At 42.8% G+C, this 26,196-nt stretch overlaps 1 protein-coding gene across 1 annotated transcript; it reads left to right on the top strand.

Annotated features, from left to right (window-relative positions):
• The first annotated feature begins 439 nt into the window (after nucleotides 1-439).
• Nucleotides 440-24,321, top strand: LOC130202526 (estrogen-related receptor gamma-like). Its single transcript, XM_056428138.1, has 8 exons — nucleotides 440-802; nucleotides 5,916-6,164; nucleotides 6,307-6,464; nucleotides 8,198-8,314; nucleotides 15,769-15,879; nucleotides 16,375-16,557; nucleotides 21,707-21,976; nucleotides 22,512-24,321. Exons 1-8 carry the CDS (start codon nucleotides 747-749, stop codon nucleotides 22,754-22,756), a joined length of 1,389 nt encoding a protein of 462 aa, XP_056284113.1. The 5' UTR covers nucleotides 440-746; the 3' UTR covers nucleotides 22,757-24,321.
• The last annotated feature ends 1,875 nt before the right edge of the window (nucleotides 24,322-26,196 follow it).

Below are 26,196 nucleotides of genomic sequence, written 5' to 3'. Positions count from 1 at the left end.
AGGATATATAGGTTTTGTGGATCTATTAATATGTTATTCAATTCAGCACTGGCTGCATTAGATCATATTCATTGATTAAGTGTAGATGTATGTGGTGGTATATTCTCTTGGGCAGTATATGAGCCATGGTTTATCCTTTAATTCATACACACTTATAAAAGGTTCATTTCTTTTAAAGTCTTCTTTTTGTTTCTCAGCTACAATAATCAAAAAAAATATCCGCCGATATATTAATGTGAGTGTTCACCGTCTACATTCCCAGTTATGAAGTTATTCCTTGGCACCCAACCCTAAACATCCTCTGTTGTCACATCCACCTGCCCCAGCGTGAGGCTGCCTCTCATTGGCCCAGAGGCCGGCCAATCCTCGGCCAGCTCTGCGCTCTGAGGGAAGGCCATTCAAATGGTGTGGCTCATGAGGGCCAGCTCAGAGACCCTTGTCACACACACACAGCCAGCTCGTCACACACACACACACACACACACACACACAGTCAGGACTCCAGAGGCAGCCGGTGGCAGCCGGTGAGCAGTGAGAGTGACAGGAGGACAGACGGACAACCAGAGGAGCTGAGAGCGGCACACCGGAGGACAGTAGATGGAGACAAAGTTTGGAGGCAGAGGAAAGAGACAGTGACAAACACTGCTGCGAGAGGAGAGAAGAAAGAGAAGGAGAGTCGAAGGGAAACAGAGGAGAGACACACGTTTCTTTTTTTCTCATCTTCAGAGCATGGTGGCAGAGTGCACATGGATTTAGTCGAGCTCTACCTCCCAGAGTGTTTCACCTACCACTCTGACACCGAGTAAGTACTTTCACCTTTCACAGGGACTGAGTGCACTCTCATGGTGCCACTCAGGTGAAGCCAGATTGAATGTGTGCTTCCTTATGATGTCTTTACTGGGATATGAAAGTGTGTGTGTGTTTATGACTTTAATTTAAATGGTTTAGAGAGTCGGTTTTCTGACTCTTTTTTTGAATTAAGCCGGTGTAAACATTTGCCATTAATTAGCAGTTTGAGGTTTGCAGCTTGTTCTTCATCCTGCAGCCTTTAATTAGATAGGTACTTCTCATGGATTAATCAATTCCTCCTGTCGTCTATAAAACATCAGGAAATGGTCATAAACGCTCAGCCAGCTTTCCTTAAGCCAAAGACGACGTCTTAAAATTGAAAAATATGTTGAGTTTACTAAGAAATATCTCCCTGATTCAATATATGATAGTAAAGAATGTCATATTTACTTATAAACGTCTTAAACTATGAATCATTGATCAAAAGGAATTTCCGTATCATTTCCCGTTGAGTTATTAAAAATTGCTAAATATGTTGAGTTAACAAAGAAATATCTTCCTGATTCAATATATGAGAGTAAAGAATGTTCTATTTACTTATAAACGACTTAAACTATTAATCATTGATCAAAAGGAATTTGTTAATCAGTTATTTGACTAAACCGTAAGAGCGTTTTTCCGGAAATACAAATGTAAAGTAAAGTCGTCTTTCTTTGTGCTTTGGGGACATTTCTCCGGTGGGGAGGCGTGTTTGCGCCGCTTACAGTTGACATTGTTCCCAGTGTTTGTAGAGGGTGAGTTGGGGAAGATCAGTTTGAGAAAAGCCAGTGTCATCCAAACAAAACAAAAAACTTCCTGACATGCACAAAGCAAACACACGCCTGTGAAGCAGCAGTTTGATTACCCCGGCACAGCGTTTTGATTGCCTTCCTTTTTCTGTAATCATAAAAATAAATAAAAAGGTCTTCATTATCATCCCGGTGAGAACTCATCTCATCCAGATTTTCATGGATTTGAAAGTCACATCCCCAGAGCAGAGAAAGAAAAGCCGGGAGAAAAAAAAAGAAATAAAAGACGGCGAGGCGGAAAGACACGCGTGGACGTCCAGGTCGGCTGATCGCCGGTGACGGAAGCCACCGGATAGGGAAGGAGGGGAAAAGGGCAGCGATGGCCGCAGATGATCCCGTCTGCGCGGCACGCTCTCCATGTTCCCAGGGCTCCAGCAGCAGGCACCTTGTCTCCCTGCTAACCGCTTCGTCCAAAGCCTGACTAAGGCTCTTACGGAGGGCTCATCTCCTACTGGCTCATTAGTACAACAACAAAAAACCTCAAAGAAAAACCCTCCCGAGACCACACTGACCTAAATAACTGCTCCTCAGGGTCGGCGGGGTTAGGGCTAAGAGGTTAGCATCTTATCTTCACTCCCCCTCTCCAAGGCCTGGAGATGGACTTTTACTTTTCCTTATATCTCTTTGTCACTTCCTTCTTGTTTTCTGTTCTCCTCCCTCCCTCCTTCATCCGTTGGGGTCATTGTCTGCATTATGACTCTGCTCACTTGGAAGTGAGTGTTGCCTTCTCCCTTTCCTTTCAACAACCCCCCCAGGTTAATGAGCCACAGGACTGCCCCCTTTTTCTTTCTTTCCCTTCCCGGCTTTTTTCACACTCCCTCTATCTGTCTGCCGCTCTTGTAATTTCCTTCCGCCTCTCTTCTTCTTCTCTCCTTTCTGCCTCCACGTCGTTTCACGCTGAATTCTGGCCCCTTTGTTGCCGCGGTGCAATTAGAGTTGTTTTGAATTCTGGGACACAAAGGGGTAAGGTACGATAACTTTGAATACCCATTGACAGACACACACACACACACACACGCACACAATACCCATTGACACACACACACACATCCTCTCTGATTTATCCCCGCTGCATGCCGCTGTAGGAGCTCCACCAACAGTCTTTTGATGGGCTTTTATGTGAAGTTTTAGATTAGTAATCTGTCAGAGTGAATATTACATCACACCTGATCACCCCACGCTAATGCCATTTCATTTTGAAAGCAAAACACCAACCCCCCCTCTACTCTTCCTCCACCTCCTCCTCCTCCTCCTCCTCGTCTTCCTCCCTGTGATGCTTTATGACAGGAGAGCACAAAGTATATCTCACTCCGTATCCGTCAGAGACTTGACACGGCAATATGGACGCCTGTGATGGATGGCCACTGAGTAAAGCAGAGAGTCTAACATCTCCCCACTGGACTGTTTTTATGGTCTTCAGAGTGGATTGGAGAGGTGAAGGTTGGCATCGGGGAGGGGAGGAGCTTCTATGTCGTGGTAATTGGTGGCTTTAAGACTCAACTTCAGGTTTAGGAGCTGGGCATCGTCGGGAATCTTTCTAAACTAGCAATGCTGGGATGCCAATACGATGACAACGTTATACAGGACTGTCTCAGAAAATTAGAATATTGTGATAAAGTTCTTTATTTTCTGTAATGCAATTAAAAAAACAAAAATGTCATGCATTCTGGATTCATTACAAATCAACTGAAATATTGCAAGCCTTTTATTCTTTTAATATTGCTGATTATGGCTTACAGCTTAAGAAAACTCTAAAATCCTATCATAAAATTTGAATATTTCCTCAGACCAAGTTAAAAAAAAGATTTATAACAGCAAAACAACATCAAACATTTGAAAATGTGTTTCCAGGTGTTTCGAGTTAATTAGACGATTCAAGTGATTTGTTTAATACCCTACTAGTATACTTTTTCAAGATATTCTAATATTTAGAAATAGGATATTTGAGTTTTCTTAAGCTGTAAGCCATAATCAGCAATATTAAAAGAATAAAAGGCTTGCAATATTTCAGTTGATTTGTAATGAATCCAGAATGCATGACATTTTTGTTTTTTTAATTGCATTACAGAAAATAAAGAACTTTATCACAATATTCTAATTTTCTGAGACAGTCCTGTATATTGTTGGCTACCTTTAAAAAAAAAAAAAAAAGTTTAAAACTGCACCAATAATGTGGATCAACGGCTCGGTGTAAAAACCCACAGCGAATGACCACCACCCCGAATCTCCGGGGCTTCATCCCTATCGGCGAGTTGTTTTGGTTTTTTCCATCCACAACAAGTGTCTTGATTCCCTCGCGGCTCTCCGGTTGCTTCTGGCCGCAGAGGGCAGCAGATTAGCAACTCGCTCGTTGACATCACGCAGCATTTAGCGGCCAAAGGGTGTCGTGTCTTTTGTTTCCAGGCATTGCCGGAGGCCAAAAACGGAGCTAAGAGCGGAGTGAACATTGGACTAAATGCTAATGCTGTGGTGTAGAGGCAAATGCCATCACTCTTTTAGAAGTGGAACATATGACCCTTGTTGCTCTGCCCATACGTGATGAACATCATGGCGATGGCCCTGAGACAGTCGATGCTGATCACGATGCTATAGTTGCTATAGTTGCTATAGTTGCTATAGTTGCGATAGTTGCCTTGTTTTCTTCTCGATGTCTGCTGCTGGTATCTTGTTGTCGGTCTGTCTCTGTGTGCGTCTGTGTGTGGGTCTTTGTGGGTTTCTAGAGGGGGCAGTAGCGCGTGCCCATGGTTTACTCTGGAGGTGGTTAAAAGCAGCCAGACTTTTTGCAAACCAAATGACTTTTGGCCAAGCGAACACTGATTTACATGGCAGGAAACAGACTGAATTGGACCTCCACCTCACCGGGCCACGAGTGGGAGATAGTGTGTGTGTGTGTGTGTGTGTGTGTGTGACAGGGAGTGAGACAGCAGAGGTCTTTTATGAAGTTGGCCTGGCAACAAACAGTTGCATACCAGTATGTGTCGGGGTGTTTATGAAGACACTTGCTTTAAAATGTGTGTGTGTCTGTGTGTGTGTGTGTGTGTGAGTGTGTGTGTGCTTAGAGCTTGAACATGTTCCTGATCACATGAATCTGAAGTGTGCGTAGAGAGTTGGGAGCCTGTCTTTGGTTTTTATTTTTACATCATCACATGAATGCCTGACGCCATGATTGTGTGTGTGTGTGTGTGTGTGTGTGTGTGTGTGTGTGTGTGTATCTGTGTGTGTGAGTGCAGATCACATGCCTGTGAGCCTGGCGTACACCTCAGCTGGTTTCAGACGCTTTTCTCTGCTTGTCGTGGTGACAGAGAGTCTGTTGTAGTCACATCTTGATCCAATAATACAACCATGATACGCACTTTAACACGCCGCACAATGTATTTGAAGCCGTTATAATGGATGTATTCATAGAAAATACCTCTTTAAACATGTCAGCAATGCTAAGACACAAGACGTGGATGTATTTGTGTCTGTGTTCAAAAAGCTTGACGCCATTCTTTGTTCTTTTAAGTGGTTTGGAGGTTGATATTTAATCTGTTGCTGCGCCACAAAGCATTCGAGTCAATGTTCTTTTAATTTTGTGTTCTCCACATTGTCTAACGCGTCCTAACAGTAAATACGAGGCGCTGTAAGAACAGGTTAGCTGTAATGCCTGACAGGTCGGGAGTGATGAGAGACACAAAGAGACAAGAGAGAGGGAAAGATGGCCGTGCCTGGATTGAACACACCGGCCACAATGAAGCAGATGATTACCAGCTTGGCGATTTCCCTACGTTTGTTTAAGCAATCTCTTTCTTTAAAAACAAAGCAGTGTAATAGACAGACACTTTGCATATGTGGGGATTGGAAATCACAAACGGCCAGTTTAGATCAGACTGGGATTGATGAGGCGGGGAGGGGGTGGGGGGTGGGGGGTGTAAGAGAACTATTTTACTCTGTATGTGGTTCGGAAAAACATATATTAATCCATGGATTGATCGTAATGTTTCTTTTCCTCTCCAATTTGTGTTAATTATGCATGACAACTATAGCCATTAATAGTCATTCATATTTATAGCAACACCAAGGTGACTCATTATATATATATATATACAAATACATATAAATAAATAAATATATATATTAATATATACATACATACATATATATATATAAATAAATATATATATACATATATATATATATATAAATAAATATATATATACATATATATATATATATATATATATATATAGACCGATCATATATAATACATATATTTCTCCATCCCCCCCTCTTCCCCAGACATCTGGGCAGGATGTCAGTGAGGGGCTTGGACCCCACCTGTCCCTCCACTATAAAGCGTGAGCCCTCCAGCCCCAGCTCTCAGGGGGACGTCAGCCCGGCCCAGCCCAGTCCTGGAAGCACCTCGTCGGACACAAACTCCAGCTACGGGGCCCTGATCAAGGGCCATCACAATCACATCAATGGGCTGGACTCCTCGGGCCTCTATGGGCACACAGCCGGGTTGGCCAGCAATGTAGCAGCAAACAGGTCGGTGTATGCGATATATGTATATATATATATATAGTCTATTTATTGTGTGTGTGTTTAAATGGAAGTGTTATTACTATCTGAGCACATTCCTCTCAATGTGTCCCCTTCACCTCCTCCCTTCCTCTCCACCTCCATCCAGGATGTTTGTGGAGGAAGAAAGCCAAGTGAAGTGTGAATTCATGCTGGGCTCGGTGGCCAAGCGTGTGTGTCTGGTGTGCGGTGACGTTGCCTCGGGCTACCACTATGGCGTGGCCTCCTGTGAAGCCTGCAAGGCCTTCTTCAAGAGGACCATCCAGGGTAAGGGAGACACACACACACACACACACACACACACACACACACACACACACACACACACACACACACACACACACACACACACACACACACACACACATTCAGGCACATGTTCCACGCTCAGTTTGATACTGAGTGACAGAGTTGTGTGTGCATGGCTGATAATGCCTTCCTGCATCATATAAACCTGTTTTACTAGCAACATGGTGCAGATGCAGTCAATTGTTTTGGTATCAACAAAACCCGATCAGTTAGCTCACAGCCCCCCCCCCCCCCCCAAACACACACACACACAGCCTTAAACTGCGGAAAAAGACCTGTTTGCAAACAGCTGATATGCGGTTAAAATTTCAGTGCATCTTGTATACAGTCAACATGTTTGAGTTTAGGCTTTAAAGCGTCGGATGACACATGGCGGCGCTGAGTGTTTGCACATCGGCGTCGACAGGCAGCGGCCTGCAGTGTGGGGGTTTTAAAAGGAGTGTCCAGGTTGAGGGCCCAGCAGGCCGTGGTGTGTCGAGGCCTCTGGAGGTTGGCGACTTTTGGACGGGTTCGAACGGCTGTCGGATCAACCGGGAGATCTGATGTCTGGCTCATCAGATCCTTCCTGTTTCTGACCCAGGGTGGCAGCTTAGAGTGGCCATAACCGGCTGAACGCCATCGGCCTTAACGCACATTACTCCAAATTAGGTGTTGGAAACGTGGGTTTCTACATGATTACTGAGCAACTGAATGAAGATTTATTAATTTTTTTACAGAATATAATGTTTATTCTCAATAATTGAAAGGTGCTCTCCACTGATCAGCTTACTTGTCATGGGGTAGATATTCACAGCCCGTGAACACAGTTGCATAATGTCCTCTGTAGCTTGGAGGGACCTGATGATGTCATAGTGATGTCATCAAGGTCATCTCAGTTTATGTTTGAGATCATTTATTAACACAAAGCCAGAGGCATTAACAAGTGTAAGTGTAGAGTTTAAAAGGTGTGAGTATGGACCAAGCAGGGACAATCTCTGTCCAGCTGCATCATGGGAAGTGTAGGATCCTGTGTGTCTGTGGGACGACGCACACCAGGAGCTGAAAGTCAGGATATCCCTGCGTCTACTGCTTCAATAATGACAATAATATAAACAACTAGAATGGGCACTCGGTAGAGCGCATACCTTCGCATATCACAAGATTGGGCATTGAATTATGAACATTTTGGCATTAGTTGCATGCCAATTAGATATAAATTGATGGTAAAAAGAAGATGTTGACCTTTTCATGACCTTGACCATGAGCTTTGACCCGATCGATCCCAAAATCTAATCAAATGGTCCCCAGATAATAACCAATCATCCCACCAAATTTCATGCGATTCAAGAAGATTTTTACCTTTTTCATGGCCTTGACCTTTGACCCGATCGATCCCAAAATCTAATCAAATGGTCCCCGGATAATAACCAATCATCCCACCAAATTTCATGCGATTCGGTTTAATACTTTTTTACTTATGCGAATAACACGCATACAAATAAATAAATAAATACACGGCGATCAAAACATAACCTTCCGCATTTTCAATGCGAAGGTAATAAAGAAACATGTCTCCCGTGAGTCCCTCAAGTAAAATATTAAATCATGAAGTTGTTGTGCTGTGAACGTTTGAGTGACTGAATCCGAATGAAATGAAGAGAGATGATTTTATTTGAGTTTTTTTAAAATCTTCCTCTCTTCTCCTCCTCCAGGTAACATTGAATACAGCTGCCCGGCGTCCAATGAATGTGAAATCACCAAGAGGAGGAGGAAATCCTGCCAGGCCTGTCGATTCGTGAAATGTCTGTCTGTGGGCATGCTGAGAGAAGGTCAGCTATACATAAATTTAAAAAATCACATTTAGACTCGGTTCAAAACATTGTTTGAGTTGAGTTGCTCTGGGATTGATCGGTTGGTAGTCTTGGCAGCAGTTCAAACATTATCCTTCGGACGGCTGAGGATGAAAAAAGTCTGTGTGCTCGTCAATATCTCTGTTGTGCATTCCTGGAAACCTCACCCTCATTACCGGCTGAGATTCACTCCACCTGATGAGACGCAGGGCGACTGAAACGGGTTGACGGCATGTACAGTCGTCCTGTAGACTCCAGTGAAACCCAAAACCTTTGACAGTTAAACTTCAGACATTTCGTGCCAGGTGTGATGTATGTGCGCGCGCGTGTGTGTGTGTGTGTGTGTGTAGTAAACACACGGCTGAACAATGCAGACCCGTGTCTTTGAGATGGAGGAGAGGGCGACTAACTGTGCGAATGTGTCAGTTTCTGCTTCACCCCGTGCTCTATAGAAATGGCTTCTGGAAATGTGCCATTGTGTGTGTGTGTGTGTGTGTGGGTAAGTGTGTGTGCATGTGTGAAAAACCGCCGCAGCGAGTGAGATAATGCCGCGAGTCATTTTGGGACGACACTTATACACAATTAAATTGTAGGGACTTTTAAATTAAATGTTTAAAACAAACATTTAATGACAATGCACCAGACTATCGCTGTGTGCGTGGCAATGTTCTTCCTTTAATTGATATCTGAATCTGAATTATAGACACATTGGCTCCCGACCACACTGTATTTATACCCATGCACAGATTAAATTAAGGTTACAAAATACACCAAATCATTTTTTCGCTGGCTCTCGAAGGTCTTTTGTTTCTGATAATCGATCGATCGGGATTCAGCCTCTCGGATGTGGAGATATTCTACTTTCCCCTGTTTTGTGTGAACTGGATATCTTTGGGTTTTGGATTGATTTTGAAAAAAACTGAGCTGGACATTTTTCACTGTTTTCTGATACTCTAAATATTTAATTGATAATAAAATATGTTGTTCGTTGCACCCTACAGCAAATGAAATCTCTACGTTACAAAAGGTCATTACGTATGGTCGTAAATATGGCCCGGTGGTGGTGACACGACACATACCGCACGGGGAATCTGCGGCAGCAATCCGGTGCTCCTTCAGTCGGACCGTGTGCCTGTCTGCTGACATATTGTTGTCCAGATTTAGAAGTGACTCAAAAAGGAAAACATTAGCGACCCCCTCCTGTACCGGCCACTTGCTGCATGCTGTGTGTGTGTGTGGGGCCTCCGGAGGATCATGAAGATGGGAGGAGATACACAACATGTGTGTCTGTGTGTGGCGGCGACGATGTTGGGACTAAAAGATAGTAAATGTGAAGATGAAGAGGGACGAAGGGGAAAATGCTCACAGTTTGCAGACAATAAGTCTGCACGGTTTATCAAAACAACTTATTTTTAAAGCAGCTTATACAGGGGAGGTTACGTTTAATTGGATTGCGCAACACCACAAGCTAGGGCTGGGCAATCTATTCATTTTATTTTATCAATATTGCGATATGAGGCGACTGGACTTGATTTTGAGGCAATATTTTTGCCATTTTAAATGCTGGTATGTCCTTCATACAAAGCCAGACATATTTCAAAGTCAACATTTTATACCTAAACTTCCTCTCATAAACATTGTATATGAACCAACCCAGAGGAGCACACACACAGTTTTATCACCATCATTTTGGGTATTTTTTTACCTCTAAATAAAGTGTTAATCTGTCTCATGTTGACTTGTTTACAAGCCGCGCGATCGGCCGACTGGTGATGGCGACGTCTCCGTGTTCCCAGATCTCAGCCATGACTATCCCATGTGTAATGTTATCATAACCAATAGAAATGAGCTCTAGAACTATGAAAATAAGATCCCAGTTGTCATAAACTTTGATTGATCCAATAATCCCAGCTCCTCATCTCCTCATCTCCTCATCTCCTCATCTCCAAACACGCAGCAGCAGCAGCATCTGTTTCCTGCTGCTGCGTTCCCCACATGTGTGTTTGTGAGTGATGCACACGCAGAGTTATTGCATCTGTACACGTGTGTATGTGTATGTGTGTATGTGTATGTGTGTATGAGTATGTGTGGATCAGTTTGTGTGGATCAGTTTGTGTGAATCAGTTTGTGTGTATCAGTTTGTGTGTATGAGTTTGTGTGTATAAGTTTGTGTGTATGAGTTTGTGTGTATAAGTTTGTGTATATGAGTTTGTGTGTATCAGTTTGTGTGTATCAGTTTGTGTGTATCAGTTTGTGTGTATCAGTTTGTGTGTATGAGTTTGTGTGTATAAGTTTGTGTGTATGGGTTTGTGTGTATCAGTTTGTGTGTATCAGTTTGTGTGAATCAGTTTGTGTGTATCAGTTAGTGTGTATGAGTTTGTGTGTATGAGTTTGTGTGTATGTGTGTATGAGTATGTGTGTATCAGTTTGTGTGTATCAGTTTGTGTGAATCAGTTTGTGTGTTTCAGTTTGTGTGTATGAGTTTGTGTGTATAAGTTTGTGTGTATCAGTTTGTGTGTATCAGTCTGTGTGTATGGGTTTGTGTGTATCAGTTTGTGTGTATCAGTTTGTGTGTATGAGTTTGTGTGTATCAGTTTGTGTGTATCAGTTTGTGTGTATCAGTTTGTGTGAATCAGTTTGTGTGTATCAGTTTGTGTGTATGAGTTTGTGTGTATGTGTGTATGTGTATGTGTGTATCAGTTTGTGTGTATCAGTTTGTGTGTATAAGTTTGTGTGTATAAGTTTGTGTGTATCAGTTTGTGTGTATGAGTTTGTGTGTATAAGTTTGTGTGTATGGGTTTGTGTGTATCAGTTTGTGTGTATCAGTTTGTGTATATGAGTTTGTGTGTATCAGTTTGTGTGTATCAGTTTGTGTGTATGAGTTTGTGTGTATCAGTTTGTGTGTATGAGTTTGTGTGTATAAGTTTGTGTGTATGGGTTTGTGTGTATCAGTTTGTGTGTATCAGTTTGTGTGTATCAGTTTGTGTGTATGAGTTTGTGTGTATCAGTTTGTGTGTATGAGTTTGTGTGTATGAGTTTGTGTGTTTGAGTTTGTGTGTATCAGTTTGTGTGTATCAGTTTGTGTGTATGAGTTTGTGTGTATAAGTTTGTGTGTATCAGTTTGTGTGTATGAGTTTGTGTGTATAAGTTTGTGTGTATGGGTTTGTGTGTATCAGATTGTGTGTATCAGTTTGTGTGAATCAGTTTGTGTGTATCAGTTTGTGTGTATGAGTTTGTGTGTATGAGTTTGTGTGTATGTGTGTATGAGTATGTGTGTATCAGTTTGTGTGTATCAGTTTGTGTGTATAAGTTTGTGTGTATAAGTTTGTGTGTATCAGTTTGTGTGTATGAGTTTGTGTGTATAAGTTTGTGTGTATGGGTTTGTGTGTATCAGTTTGTGTGTATCAGTTTATGTGTATGAGTTTGTGTGTATCAGTTTGTGTGTATCAGTTTGTGTGTATGAGTTTGTGTGTATCAGTTTGTGTGTATGAGTTTGTGTGTGTATCAGTTTGTGTGTATGGGTTTGTGTGTATCAGTTTGTGTGTATCAGTTTGTGTGTATCAGTTTGTGTGTATCAGTTTGTGTGTATCAGTTTGTGTGTATGAGTTTGTGTATCAGTTTGTGTATGTTTGTGTGTATCAGTTTGTGTGTATCAGTTTGTGTGTATGGTTTGTGTGTATCAGTTGTGTGTATCAGTTTGTGTGTATCAGTTTGTGTGTGCTTGTGTGTATCAGTTTGTGTGTATCAGTTTGTGTGTAGTTTGTGTGTATCAGTTTGTGTGTATGGTTTGTGTGTATCAGTTTGTGTGTATCAGTTTGTGTATCAGTTTGTGTGGATCAGTTTGTGTGAATCAGTTTGTGTGTATAAGTTTGTGTGTATGGGTTTGTGTGTATCAGTTTGTGTGTATCAGTTTGTGTGTATCAGTTTGTGTGTATGAGTTTGTGTGTATCAGTTTGTGTGTATGAGTTTGTGTGTATCAGTTTGTGTGTATCAGTTTGTGTGTATGAGTTTGTGTGTATCAGTTTGTGTGTATCGGTTTGTGTGTATGGGTTTGTGTGTATCAGTTGTGTGTATGGGTTTGTGTGTATCAGTTCGTGTGTATCACTTTGTGTGTATCAGTTTGTGTGTATCAGTTTGTGTGTATCAGTTTGTGTGTATGGGTTTGTGTGTATCAGTTGTGTGTATGGGTTTGTGTGTATCAGTTTGTGTGTATCAGTTTGTGTGGATCAGTTTGTGTGAATCAGTTTGTGTGAATCAGTTTGTGTGTATCAGTTTGTGTGTATCAGTTTGTGTGTATCAGTTTGTGTGTTTCAGTTTGTGTGTATCAGTTTGTGTGTATCAGTTTGTGTGTGTGTATCAGTTTGTGTTTCAGTTTGTGTGTATCAGTTTGTGTGTATCAGTTTGTGTGTATCAGTTTGTGTGAATCAGTTTGTGTGTATCAGATTGTGTGAATCAGTTTGTGTGGATCAGTTTGTGTGAATCAGTTTGTGTGAATCAGTTAGTGTGTATCAGTTTGTGTGGATCAGTTTGTGTGTATCAGTTTGTGTGTATCAGTTTGTGTGTATCAGTTTGCCTCGACACCTCTCGGGGTTTTTGTGAGTGACGGTGTGTCTGCAATTTTTCTAAATTAGCTGCTTTTAATAGGGAAGGGGCATCAACAGCATCCCAGGCCGCCCTCCCATCACCCCCCCCCCTCATCCCCCTTTTACTTTCCCTCCCCCCTCGTAAATTCCTCCAGATGCCTCGTGGGATTCTTGGACCTCCATGAAATGCGAACTGCCCCTCGTAAAACTCCCGTCGTAAGCGCCCTCGTAACGCGCTCCATCGTGTCTCGCGGCGGCCCCTCTTCCCCCGGAGAGGCCGCAGTAAAGGCCGAGACAGAGGAGCCGTGAGGTTTAACTGGGGGGAGTCGGAGTCGCGTTAAAGACGCGGCTAAAAGACATATAGACCCCGGGATGTGATTTGATCCAGCCCTGTTTACTGCCGGTGGAGAACATGTGCGCTGGGCCAAACGCACGCCATCGTTTTCATCAGTCCATCACACAGACGTGAGACGCTGTGTTTTAATGTCCAATGAGAGCCAGCGGTGCGGCACTTTCCTCCTCAGCCGAAGTCGTTTGGCCTCGAGTGCGTTCGTCTGTATTCCGAGGAAGGAACCGGGGGGACGACGACGACGAGGGCCGACTTTCCACATCCATTTGAAAAGCCGCGTGCGATGAGGGGGGGGGGGGGGGGGTCATGTAACGCCACAGCAGCATTGTGTACATATGTCACATTGTTCGCGGGGTTGTTTGCACTAAACACACGCTCACCGATGTGGCGGCGGCGGAGGAGGAGGGAGGCGGCGTCGCCAAAGAACACGATAACCCGGATCAGTCCGGATCAGGGGGGGGCGGGTGGATGTCGGTGTTCCTATTCCTACTGCGTGAGCCTTTTGGAAACCTGTAAAGCCTCCAGACCCCCCCCCCCCCCGGGAAGACGGCCCGGCCCCCGAGTGATGAAAGCTGCAAAAAATAGATCAATGTCTGAGGAGTCCGCGTCTATCGAACAGGGAGGAGGTCTCTTATCCACCGGAGCTATTCTCGGCCTTTTCGTTGTCAGCACATTCCACTGTGAAGAGTTACACTTAGCTCTGTTGTGTGTGTTTGAAATACTGTCAGACCTGAGCACCGACACACACACACACACACACACACACACACACGAATAAAACACACATTAAGTGACCAATAGTAGTGCGATTGACTCCAGGGTTTGATCTGATTCACGAGTACACGCCCTCATCCCTGATCTCACGCCTCGGAGTGACACCCGCCAAGTGGCCAGGATACCCCCCCCCCCCATGACACAGAGGTATCGAGTTGGCCCGTCCGATCTCTTCTTTATTCCTCCGCTCGTCTTCGTCTCTCCGCCCCATAACTGCCTCCTCACATTTGACCTATTTCCCCATCACGGATGCCCCAAAAGTACGACGTAGATCTCGCCGAGGTGATCTCAAAAATCTTTACGGTGATAAGTCGTCATATTTATCTTGATGAGAATAAGTGTGAGATCATTTTTAAACACCAGCGCATGACTTATCCTGTCTTGGGCTGATAATTAATAGTAAATATTCTGGACTGGACTGTGATTCGAATATTGATCGACCCGATAGGTGCAGTAATACTTCAGTTATATCGCTTTTTCTTTTCTTTAATTGAGCCTCTTTAAACCAGTAAGAAGAGCTTCGGGGAAAAACTCCAATCCAGAAAGCCCTTGTGTATAATACTTATGCAGAAAATGCTTTGCACATGTATGATAAATAGGCTTACAGTACTGTAAAGGATTGTGCGTGTAAAAACTGTCCACCTTTTAAATGTATACAACATCTAATCATGATATTTCATAGTCGTCTTGCTGGCGGACCACATTTTCACACCATCGTTTTTGTTATTCTGCCCATCTTACCTAGCTCTGTTCATGGTACATTAACTCATAAAGCAGAACTTCTATAAAAGTGTTGTTATTGTAACGGCTTAGCCATAAAAGGACACAAAGAGCCTTTTCAAACCAATGATGCAAAAAAAAAACGAAGAACCCTTTCAACCCCTCGGAGATATGTCGCATGCCTGATTAGAAGGACATCGCGTTGTTTAATGTGCATGTTCATGTATGCTGTCCATAAATATCTGCACGGGTAAGAATAAGCACGGGAGGCTCAAAGGGGTGAGGTGTCTCTGTGAGGTGTCAAGTGGGCGAATAATACCCTCAGAGTGCCATTATAGATCTATTCAGGGTCACTACGGCCTCTGTGCAGATCAGGGAACGCGACACCGCGGCCGAAGGCTCCCTGAGTCACGTTCACACTCGCTGGACACATTTTCTTGAGGCATACACACACACACACACACTCTCTCTTAACTCCCTGTGACCGTGGTGACGAGGCGACCACAATGCTCGTTAAGACGAGGCAGTTGTCATCGGCTGCTCTGAAGTTCTCGGGTGTCGTGTTGCGCATGCTGCTGCGCCGCCGCCGGACGTGTTCGATGTCTCCTCGGGGCCGCTGAGACACGGGAGCAGATGATTGGCCGACGCCCCGGTGATTGACCGGGTTCAACGGGAAGCATGTTTCCGATCACTGATCACCCCGTCGAGCTGCAGTCGGTGTTTGAATGCATGAATGTGATCACTTAATCTGATTCAGGTTGACTTTGTTTCTCAACAAATAAAGACTATTTTTTATACTTTATATTAAATAAAAGAAGATTCTCGAGGATTTGCTCCATGGGGTTTCAAACAATCGAACACATGAAATGAAGATAATAAATTGTGCATGTGAGTGACTTCACCCTGACGGTTTGAGGACAACCAGACGCGTGTCTATTTAAAGAGCGTGCCTTGTTTGTCCCACACCAAATGCATCATTAATATCCCTGTGTTTTGTGTTTGTGTAGGTGTGCGTTTGGACCGGGTTCGCGGTGGCAGACAGAAGTACAAGAGGAGGATAGATGCGGAGAACAGCCCGTACCTGAACCCGCAGAATGCCTTGCCTCAGAAAAAGACGTGTAAGTGCATTATGAACACGACTGCAATTGTTAAGTAGTCAGTCTGTGTTGATGGATTCCTTCGTTGTAGATATATGAGAGGCTCTGTGGTGGCGTGCGAGTTCAGAACAGTCAAATCTGGGATGTTGTTTGTTGTCACACTACATCATTTTTATAGCTTGTATTTGCTAATGAGTCGGCATTAATCAATGCCAACTGTCGTTTCGGAATTAAGACATGAGACAGTTTGAATGGATGAATATATTATATATATATATATATATATTTATATTTATATATATATTTATTTATTTTTTATATATATATTCACAACTTTAGCTGTTCATGAGTTAAGAAAAAACAGTCTGTTTTTCTCACTTTTTTATTTTTCGAATTTATATTTATTTTTCCCTAATGCCATGGAATCTTTACATAATCCTGGTTATACTATATTATAAAAATAATGGTTAAATACAGGCGGTTATGATCTAATTGGACTCTCTCCATCTCTCTCAGACTTTGTTGGCGGTGTGGTCGAAAACAAAGTGGTGTCCCTGCTGCTGGTGGCCGAGCCCGAGGGCATCTTCGCCATGCCGGACCCCACCGTGCCCGAGAGCGACATCAAGGCTCTGACCACGCTGTGCGACCTGGCCGACCGAGAGCTGGTGGTCAACATCGGCTGGGCCAAACACATCCCAGGTACCATCGCTCACATGAGCTCTCCCATTAAGTCTATAATCAGATCAGAGGAGGAGATTTTTGTGACTTGTGGTTGCCAAGATGCGTGTGTGTGTGTGTGTGTGTGCAGACGCCATGCCCTTGCTGACCAATGTGTGTTCCTAATATATCAACCAGATGACCAGTGGCCACCTGGACATTTTAATTCATTTCCTGGGTCACGCCAGCCTCTGAATTACAGAAATCCTCCCTGACACTTGGAACACGCTTGACAGCTCCTCTGACACAGGAACAGCAGCAGGGATGACCACATTAGTTCTTTTCCATTGGATGAAAGCGTGGAAAGGAGAGGGGAAGTGCATTCTGACAGCTTGGCGGGATTAAAGAGCCGGTATGCAGCCATGTTGGCAGTTGTAATGGTATGCGATGGCAACAGAGGTCTGCAGGTCTGCTTTTGTTACTTGGCTCCGGAGACCTTCACAGCTCTCTCAATGGGAATGAAGAAGCACTTTCACAAGTGTGTTGGGGAAAAAACTTTTATAAAGCACAAGTTGATGTCTTAAAACCCAATAATATTACGTTGGCAACGGTGTAAAACTGAGAATGGCAGCAGATTCTCACATTTAAAAGAAACAAGATGACCTTTGACAAAAATAGCATAAAGGATGAATCGGCCTAAATGAGAACTGATTATCTTTAAGTTCCTTTATTGAGCGAAAATACTGAATATCTGCTGCATCCAGCTTCTCAAATGTGAAGATTGGCTTTCATTACTGTTAATTTATGATTGTAAATTGAATACATTTGAGTTTTGGACTCTAGGTTTTGACCAAACAAGCAACTTGAAGATGTCACCTCAGGCGTCCGCTAGTTCTAATGGGTGTTTTTATTAGTTTTTTGTCATTTTATGAATTAAAAGCGGTGTGGTCTAACATTGTTCTCAAGCAATAACCATCACAGTCTTTTTTTTCCTCTCACTGAAGCTGTGACTGCTTTATCAGCCATGTTGTCCACACACAAAACATCACATGGGAAACACCTGGGTTTTTGTTGATGTCGTATCTCTGAAATGCTTACAAAACAAACAAAGCAGGTGTGTGTGTGTGTGTGTGTGTGTGTGTGTGTGTGTGTGCACGCTTGAATCTCAACTATATTTGCCCCTTCTGTATTTCCACCTACAAAGTGGACATGAAGCATCCATTAGAGAGTGTGTTGGTGTTTGGTGTCGCCCCCCCCACCCCCCCCTCCCCTCCCCCGGCTGTTGCTGCCCGCCTCTTTTCTCCCGTCGACGGCTCTTTACTGTCAGCGCACGAGACTGACGGATTCCGACTGATGGGTGTATTTGTAGCCCTCCGCCAGTGGAGGCTTTGGCTCGTTGGACTCGAGCACACAGCAGATCCCCACCTGAGGGGGGGGGGGGGGCGGCATCTCCAACTGTCAAGCTTATTTTACTTAAAGTTATGAAGTATCAGTAAAGAAATGCAACTGAAAGCTGCTCTTTCATCGGGGCGAGCCGAGGCAAATAAATCTCAGGGACGTGATACGTTGACATACATTTATTTGAAAAAGAAAAAGAGGAGAGGATTTTTGACGACGTGTCCGGCGGCGGGCGGCTCGTTGCCGTTCATTAGTGTCAGTTAATTGTTGAGAGTTGGATGAGAGGATCGATACCACTCGCGGCCCTTCTCAATCAATGTGACGCTGGAGCCAGCAGCGGGTTAGCTTAGCTTAGCGTACGGGCGCGAGGGGAAACCGCTCACATTAAATGTACAATAAGCCGTTTGACATGTTTGTTGGTTCTTTGCTGAAAACTATATTTGCATAAGTTACCGCCTTCCAGGTGCCGGGGTGCAGATTCAGGGACCTGCGGATAGAGCCAGGCTAGCTGTTTACAGTCTTTATGCTAAGCTAGGCTAACTGGCGGCTGATGGTGTCGTTGTATTCAATGGCCAGACGTGAGTGTGGTATCCCATCTCATCGAACTCTCGTACTATGAACAGATTTAGACTTTATCAGTTAGAAATAGCAATAACATAACATTAATACTGGAATGAGATTTCCTCTATTTGTAATCATTATAAAACGTGTATTTCTGGTACATGTTGTCCTCAGATAACATGTGATGAGCATTTTCTTTACTTCAGAGATTATATAGACTACCGTTCAAAAGTTTGGGGTCAACCAGACAATTTCGAGTCTTCCATGAAAACTCACTTTTATTTATCAAATGAATTGAAAATGGAATAGAAAATATAGTCAAGACATTGACAAGGTTAGAAATAATGATTCATATTTGAAGTATTAATTTTGTTCTTCAAACTTCAAGCTCTAAGGAAGGCCAGTTGTATAGCTTATATCACCAGCATAACTGTTTTCAGCTGTGCTAACATAATTGCACAAGGGTTTTCTAATCAGACATTAGTCTTCTAAGGCGATTAGCAAACACAATGTACCATTAGAACACTGGAGTGATAGTTGATGGAAATGGGCCTCTATACACCTCTGGAGATATTTCATTAGAAACCAGACGTTTCCACCTAGAATAGTCATTGACCACATTAACAATGTATCGTGTGTATTTTTGATTGTTATCTTTATTGAAAAAACTTTGAAAAATAAAGACATTTCTAAGTGACCCCAAACTTTTGAACGGTAGTGTAGACTAAATCAAAGAGAAAAAAAAATCTAATTAAATGTCTTAATTAAAGAAGGATTTCATTTGTTCTGAGAACAACAGAGGCAATGCATGAAATGAACATTACCAAACATCTGTATGTTCTCCTTCCCGACCTGGTAGCTTCTTGTTAGTTTTCTTATTATAATATAATAGCATGTAAATGTGCTGAGAACAAACTGTGAGTTTGAGCCTTACAGACAATGATTCATTAGAATAAATTCAAAAGAAATGGTGGCAAACAAAATGACACTGTTGCCTGAAAACATTGTTCTTCCAGTCAAAGGGATTTTTTTTTTTTTTGCCTTTTCAATTGAATAGAAATAGACAGAGGCAGGGAGGCAGACACAGAATATGGCAGATTAAGACGAAAAAAGGACAAAGGAAGATATAATAATGAAAATAAACGAGTGACAGCAGACGTAATGAAAGGAAGGGACAATGGCGTCACACAAGGAGCAGGTCGAGGAGGTAAAAGAGACCACGGCGGTCCAACTCACGGGGGACAAAGAAGGAGACACACACACACACACACACACACAAACATGGAGAGAATGGATATTGAAAACATAAAAAAAGACTGCCCCCTTCTTGCAGCGTAATGGCCATGTCACATCGGCTCTGGGTGAGTGGCGGGCCACGAGGCCCCCATCGCTGGGAAAACCAGGGTCCTGGGCAAAGAGGGCCTGGGCCATCTGAGCTCTTTGCCCAGGGGGAGGTGAGTGTGATGGGGCAACTGTCCCGGCCGCTCCCCCTCTCTCTCCCGTGTCCGCTTTAATCAGGCAGATTGACGGTGACGCGGTCTGAAGTCTGAGGGCCCGACCGGCAGATGAGCGAAAGACCAACTGCCCTCTTTGCTTTTGGCCTCTTTTTGTTTTGGAGTCGATGTGGTGTCACTGTGTGTCGCTGTTGATATGACACAACGAACGCTGGCTCAAGAATTCCCCCCCGGATGCCAGCGCTCCCCGTCGCCCTCGGTGACCTTCACTTTGCCCCCCTTTTTTTATTTTTTTAAATAAATATGCTCTTTTACTTGTATTGAAGGTTTAACTTGTATTTGCCCTTAAAACACATCGATATGTCGTCTGGGATGTCATCACACTCAAACAGGTCCCGGCGCCTGATCGATGGTCCCGTGCCAGAATACTGATCCCTATCGACCAATGAAAATTGTGCAAAGGCAGCGTTTCCAATCAATCAGGCCAGCGGTAGTGTGTGTGTGTGGGGGGGGGGGCGGAACGGGCGCCGCTCACGTCCCCGTGGCGAATGTAAAGAGCAGCGGCTCCTGATAACCATCACCGACGGTGTCAAAAACACAAACGACCCCCCCTCCCCCTCCTCCTCCTCCTCCTCCTCCTCCCTCCCCCCATTCTATAAAATCATCAGTTTTAATTACAGTAAACGTGTGTGTGAGTGTGTGTACGCGGGTTTACGCGGGGGACGTGACCGGCTTTAATCACGCTCCTGTGGGGTGTAATTGTCAATCAAAGTGGGTGTGTCCCACAGAGTGTCATTAAATTCACCCCCTATTCACTCCCTCTGTCCTTTGTTATGCCCTTTGCATCACGCGGTCTTCTTCTGAGGGAATCCGTACCATCAACGATACTATTCTATCGAATACAGATGATTCGGATTGTTATCAGGACTCTTGTTATTACCAATGCGTGAAATGAAATTCAACCACATTATTTAAAAGGGGTTCTTCCGCCGTTTAGTATGAACATTTAATAAAGTTGGTTGACAGATTAAAAGAAGAATTTGTGCAAGCGAGGATGAAATATCCAGACTTTTTATTCCTCGTACGGCTCGGTGGGCCTGATCCTCCGATTACCACAATGCAACACAACAGCACCTTTTATGAGACATAACGTTTATATAATGCTTTTGAGAAGAAAAGCCTCTCTTTTGAGCCGACGGACGGAGCTCCTCGCCATATTCTCACAGCTTGCCCTTCTGATGATAAATCCTGGATGTCCTAAAATGTCAAATTTAATGATAAGTGTTCAGTTCTCCAAATTCCATCACCTCTCTTGATGCGAATCTTGGCAGTCTGTCAGACATGGCTGCGAGTAATTTAAGGGTATTATTGGATGCAAATGTCCGTCTTGTTGTCATGTCATGTTTCATCCAAACTCAAGATCATTTCTAAAATTAGCTAATTTTCTTTTTTTGTTGTTGCTGAATCGCTGCTGCTGCTCGATCTCATTACCGGGGGACAAGGAGGCACGATCACATCGCCTCTGTGCTTATACTCTCCTACACTTGGCTCCCTGTTAGTTTTCTAATTGACTTTTCCAATGTTGTTGTTCACTTATCAGGCCTCAAACGGTGTGTGAGCCGAAAAAGAGCCCCGCACACCGGCTTCTTTCTTTATCTCCTTAGGGGTCACGGACCCTCTAATGAAGACCCACGTGTTAGCCCTTAAATACCCACTTCTTTTCAAATGTCCACCCCCCTTCTGCATCCCAATAACCGGGTCCATTTTGGCTCCCCTAGGCTTCCCCTCCCTCTCTCTGGCGGACCAGATGAGTCTACTGCAGAGCGGCTGGATGGAGATCCTGATTCTCAGGGTGGTGTTCCGCTCGCTGGGCTTGGAGGACAAGCTGGTGTACGCCGAGGACTACGTCATGGACGAGGAGCAGTCCAAGCTGGCCGGGCTGCTCGACCTCAACAACGCCATCCTGCAGCTGGCGAAGAAGTATAAAACCATGGCGCTGGAGAAGGAGGAGTTTGTGGTCCTCAAGGCTATCGCGCTCGCTAATTCAGGTATGAGATGAATCCGGATTTTTTGATAATGCTCTAACGCAGAGGTGTCAAACACAAGGCCCGCGGGGCCAAATCTGGGCCGCCGCATCATTTTATGTGGCCCCTGACGGCTTGAAAGACATATGAGCCCCTTTTCTTAAAGAAATTGAAGAAAAATTTCCCGTGCTTTTATTTTGAAGGTTTTAAATTAAATGGATTTATGTTGTAATATAAGAGACATTTTCTTATGTACAATCTTTCTACACTCAAATAAACAATAATCAAATGCAAAAAGTGTTATTTATCCATTTATAAAGTGTTTCCGGCCCTTTAAGAGGGCAGCCATGACGCTGATGTGGCCCACGGTGAAAATTAGTTTGAAGGTCAAAATTTAAATTTGTCCTCTTACTTTGGTTATATATACAAATTGCTTCCACGCTAATGGCATTCCCATTTGTGAAATTCAATTAAAGTAGCGAATCAAGCTTTTACTTTGTTTTATCGCATTTATTTTCCTCCTCCTTACCGGAATTCCTCAATTTCACGTTCCCGACAGACTCCATGCAAATTGAGGACTCGGAGGCGGTCCAGAGACTCCAGGATGTCCTCCACGGGGCCCTTCAGGAGTACGAGGGCGCCCACCACCCGGAGGACCCTCGGCGGGCCGGCAAGCTGATCATGACCCTCCCTCTCCTCCGCCAGACGGCGGCTCGCGCCGTGCAGCACTTCTGCAGCATCAAGCAGGACGGCCGCGTGCCCATGCACAAACTGTTCCTCGAACTGCTGGAGGCCAAGGTCTGACCCCCCCCACACCCCCGGGACACGGGACGGCCCATCAGCTTCGTCCCGGGGAAAGTGAAGGACGGCGGGGTGACGGTGAGGGTTTTCGTCCATTTCAGCTTTGAACAAGAGGATTTTTTTTTAAAAAATCTGCCGCGGGGAAGCACGACAGGACTTTTTTTTTTTTTTAGAGCAACATCTTTTCCTTCTCCCGACGTCGGATCGAACGGAGCCGTCTGATTGGCGCAGAGTGTCTCGACGACGAGGAACATTGTCATCTTGTCATCGACAGCGTGAAAGCAGAAGAAAGCGCCTTCTAGAGATATTTACAGTAACACGCCAAAAGTAGAGCTTCTCCTGTCAATAGACCACTTGATACTTGAATATCCTCCTGGATTATGTCGTCCATCTTGAAACCTGTTAATCTGCATTCTAGTGCATTTAGAAAAGCCTTTTTCCTGATTTTTGATTTTGTTTTTTTGTCCTTTTTTTGTAGAGGAAAGGTAAATGTGTCCTGAGAGGAAAGTCTTGCCAAAGAGTAAAGACTCAAACTATTAATACCAGCATATGTCCACAATAATATAATGTGGCCTGTAAGACATTAACTTCACATAAACCTGCATCCCTGCTGTGTTGTGTATGGCAAAAAAATATCTATCCACTACATTCATATATAAATGATGAAAGGGAAGCTATTAAGTGATCTCATAAAACAATAACCGGCTTCCTGATTTATTTGCAAATTTCAGGGAAAGAGTATAAAATGCATTATACAACTGTACGACAGCAACGTGATATTTATTCAAAAGTAGCTCTGTTCGTTTGCTGTTTAAAAATTTTTTTATTTACTAATGTGGCATTAATGAAGAGTAGATTAAAAACAACTCCGGTGGATGATAATTTTTTTAAAGATTTTTTTTAATGATAAAGTAAAATCATTTTTACTAGCTTCTCCGCTCCAGCACTGACACCAATGTAAACCATATCATGAAATTCGAGGCAACTTGATTATAATTGGAGTTCGTACTTAAAGATCATAATGTTGTAGAGTTATTGTAGACCCTTAGATATAACTTTAATATGTAAAATGGCTGCCATACTGTATAATCTGGATTAGGGAGGCATTTGATGTCCTTTCTATGGTAGAATGTCTTTGTAGGATGAAATTTGTGCACTACTTTTTTTTCCCTTTTAGCCATAAAGTTTGGGGAAACTGGTGTTAATCTGTTAGAGTGTTTTGTGTGAAGAGTAGTTATATCTGAAATTTGTCTTTTTTCTGCACCCGTTACATGAAGGGATGAAACCGAAAAGGGAAACTCGGTGCATCGAGTAAAAAGTCTTTCTCCTTATTTTACTCGAGGTACCGTGACGCTATAATGTGCATATTTTTGTGACAAGATGACGGCAGCAATATGCCGGTTTAAATGTGTGTACTGTACGTTTTGCTGTATATACGTCATGTCTTACGCCAACAGAGATGTTTAAGGATGCAAATAAGCTTTGTTTGGATGAGCTGTGCCGCGCTAATAATTCATTCTCAGGTGGATTCTTGGGCAATAAAGATGATCCCCTTAATGCAAAGCTCATATCATCTGAGTGTCATCTTTCTCAATAACGAGAAGAAAAGGCTGTGAAACTAATTCATTCAGCGCTGGTAAGTGACAACGCACTGCCATGTCCAAGTTAACACATTTACGACACGCTTACACCATCGGACGAGTTGGATGGAGGTTTATAATTAACGGCCATAATGTAATGAAGTGTAGCAGTGACTCCGGGCAGCGCTGGTCATCAGATGCCTGTTGAGGCGGATGATGCAAGCAGAGGTGGGTTGACTCATCACATCATCATACAATCATTTAAATGTATTATTTATTCATATTTTGGTCACGCTTTTGATTTAAACCACCCTATTTATAATTTCTAAGCACTATTTAACTCTTAAATCACACTGTTGTAGAGTTGTATGCAGACGCGAGGATATTATTTGCTTAATGGATTTTTTTGAATACAATTTGGCAGCAAAACACATTTGTGAACATTTGACTCCTGTAATCCTGTTACTTTAATTTCATTTAATGATATAACATTCAAAAGCAGGTTTAAAACAGTTTGAAAGTTCATTCACGACATTAAAACAACACGCGGTCCACTTCATATGAAGGTTATGTGTGAATTATAAGCACATTCATAAGAGGTAATGCACTCATAAAGATGCTTCTGGTAGTAAATATGGTCACGTTTACTTTTGTAGGTGGAGGTAGATTAATTCTCTGAACTCTAAGTTAGTTTTTGTTTGCACCTTGTTTATATATATATATATAAATTATATATATGTATATATAAAATATATATATATATAATATATGTATGTATTTTTATATATATAAATTATATATATGTATATATAAAATATATACAGGACTGTCTCAGAAAATTAGAATATTGTGATGAAGTTCTTTATTTTCTGTAATGCAATTAAAAAAACAAAAATGTCATGCATTCTGGATTCATTACAAATCAACTGAAATATTGCAAGCCTTTTATTCTTTTAATATTGCTGATTATGGCTTACAGCTTAAGAAAACTCAAATATCCTATCTCTAAATATTAGAATATCATGAAAAAGTATACTAGTAGGGTATTAAACAAATCACTTGAATTGTCTAATTAACTCGAAACACCTGCAAGGGTTTCCTGAGCCTTGACAAACACTCAGCTGTTATAGATCTTTTTTTTAACTTGGTCTGAGGAAATATTAAAATTTTATGAGATAGGATTTTAGAGTTTTCTTAAGCTGTAAGCCATAATCAGCAATATTAAAAGAATAAAAGGCTTGCAATATTTCAGTTGATTTGTAATGAATCCAGAATGCATGACATTTTTGTTTTTTTAATTGCATTACAGAAAATAAAGAACTTTATCACAATATTCTAATTTTCTGAGACAGTCCTGTATATAATATATATGTATGTATTTTTATATCTATACATAAATATATATATATATATTTTTTCAGATACATTTCTTCCAAACAAAGTAACATGAGCACATTGCAGAATTATACTAGCTAAGTAGTCAGCCGTCCGCTAGTTAGCGTGCTACTTCCACCATGCTGTCATGCTACATTGGCTACAGGAAGTAACCGTTAACAACAGGCCACGCCTCCATCTTTCTATTAGTTTGGGCGACCACTCCCTCTGATGCTTCGCCCTGCTGCAGCAGTGGAGGCTAGCCGAAGTTAAACTATCAGCATGTACTCTTTACATTTTGAAGGTTCTCGAATCGCAGTGTATCATTTAACATGAGCGCGATATTGATCCTGTCACCAAACAACAACAACAACAAGAGATGAAACCTTCCATATTCATCTTGGGCCCACGGCACCGAGGTGATTTGTGTTTACCTCCAGTCCTTCCTTTGTTTTGCCTCCATCCAACTCTGTGATGTATTCATGACAC

The sequence above is a fragment of the Pseudoliparis swirei genome, chromosome 12, assembly GCF_029220125.1.
Source record: "Pseudoliparis swirei isolate HS2019 ecotype Mariana Trench chromosome 12, NWPU_hadal_v1, whole genome shotgun sequence".
Taxonomy (NCBI): domain Eukaryota; kingdom Metazoa; phylum Chordata; class Actinopteri; order Perciformes; family Liparidae; genus Pseudoliparis; species Pseudoliparis swirei.
This window is presented reverse-complemented; position numbering and strand designations above follow the sequence as displayed.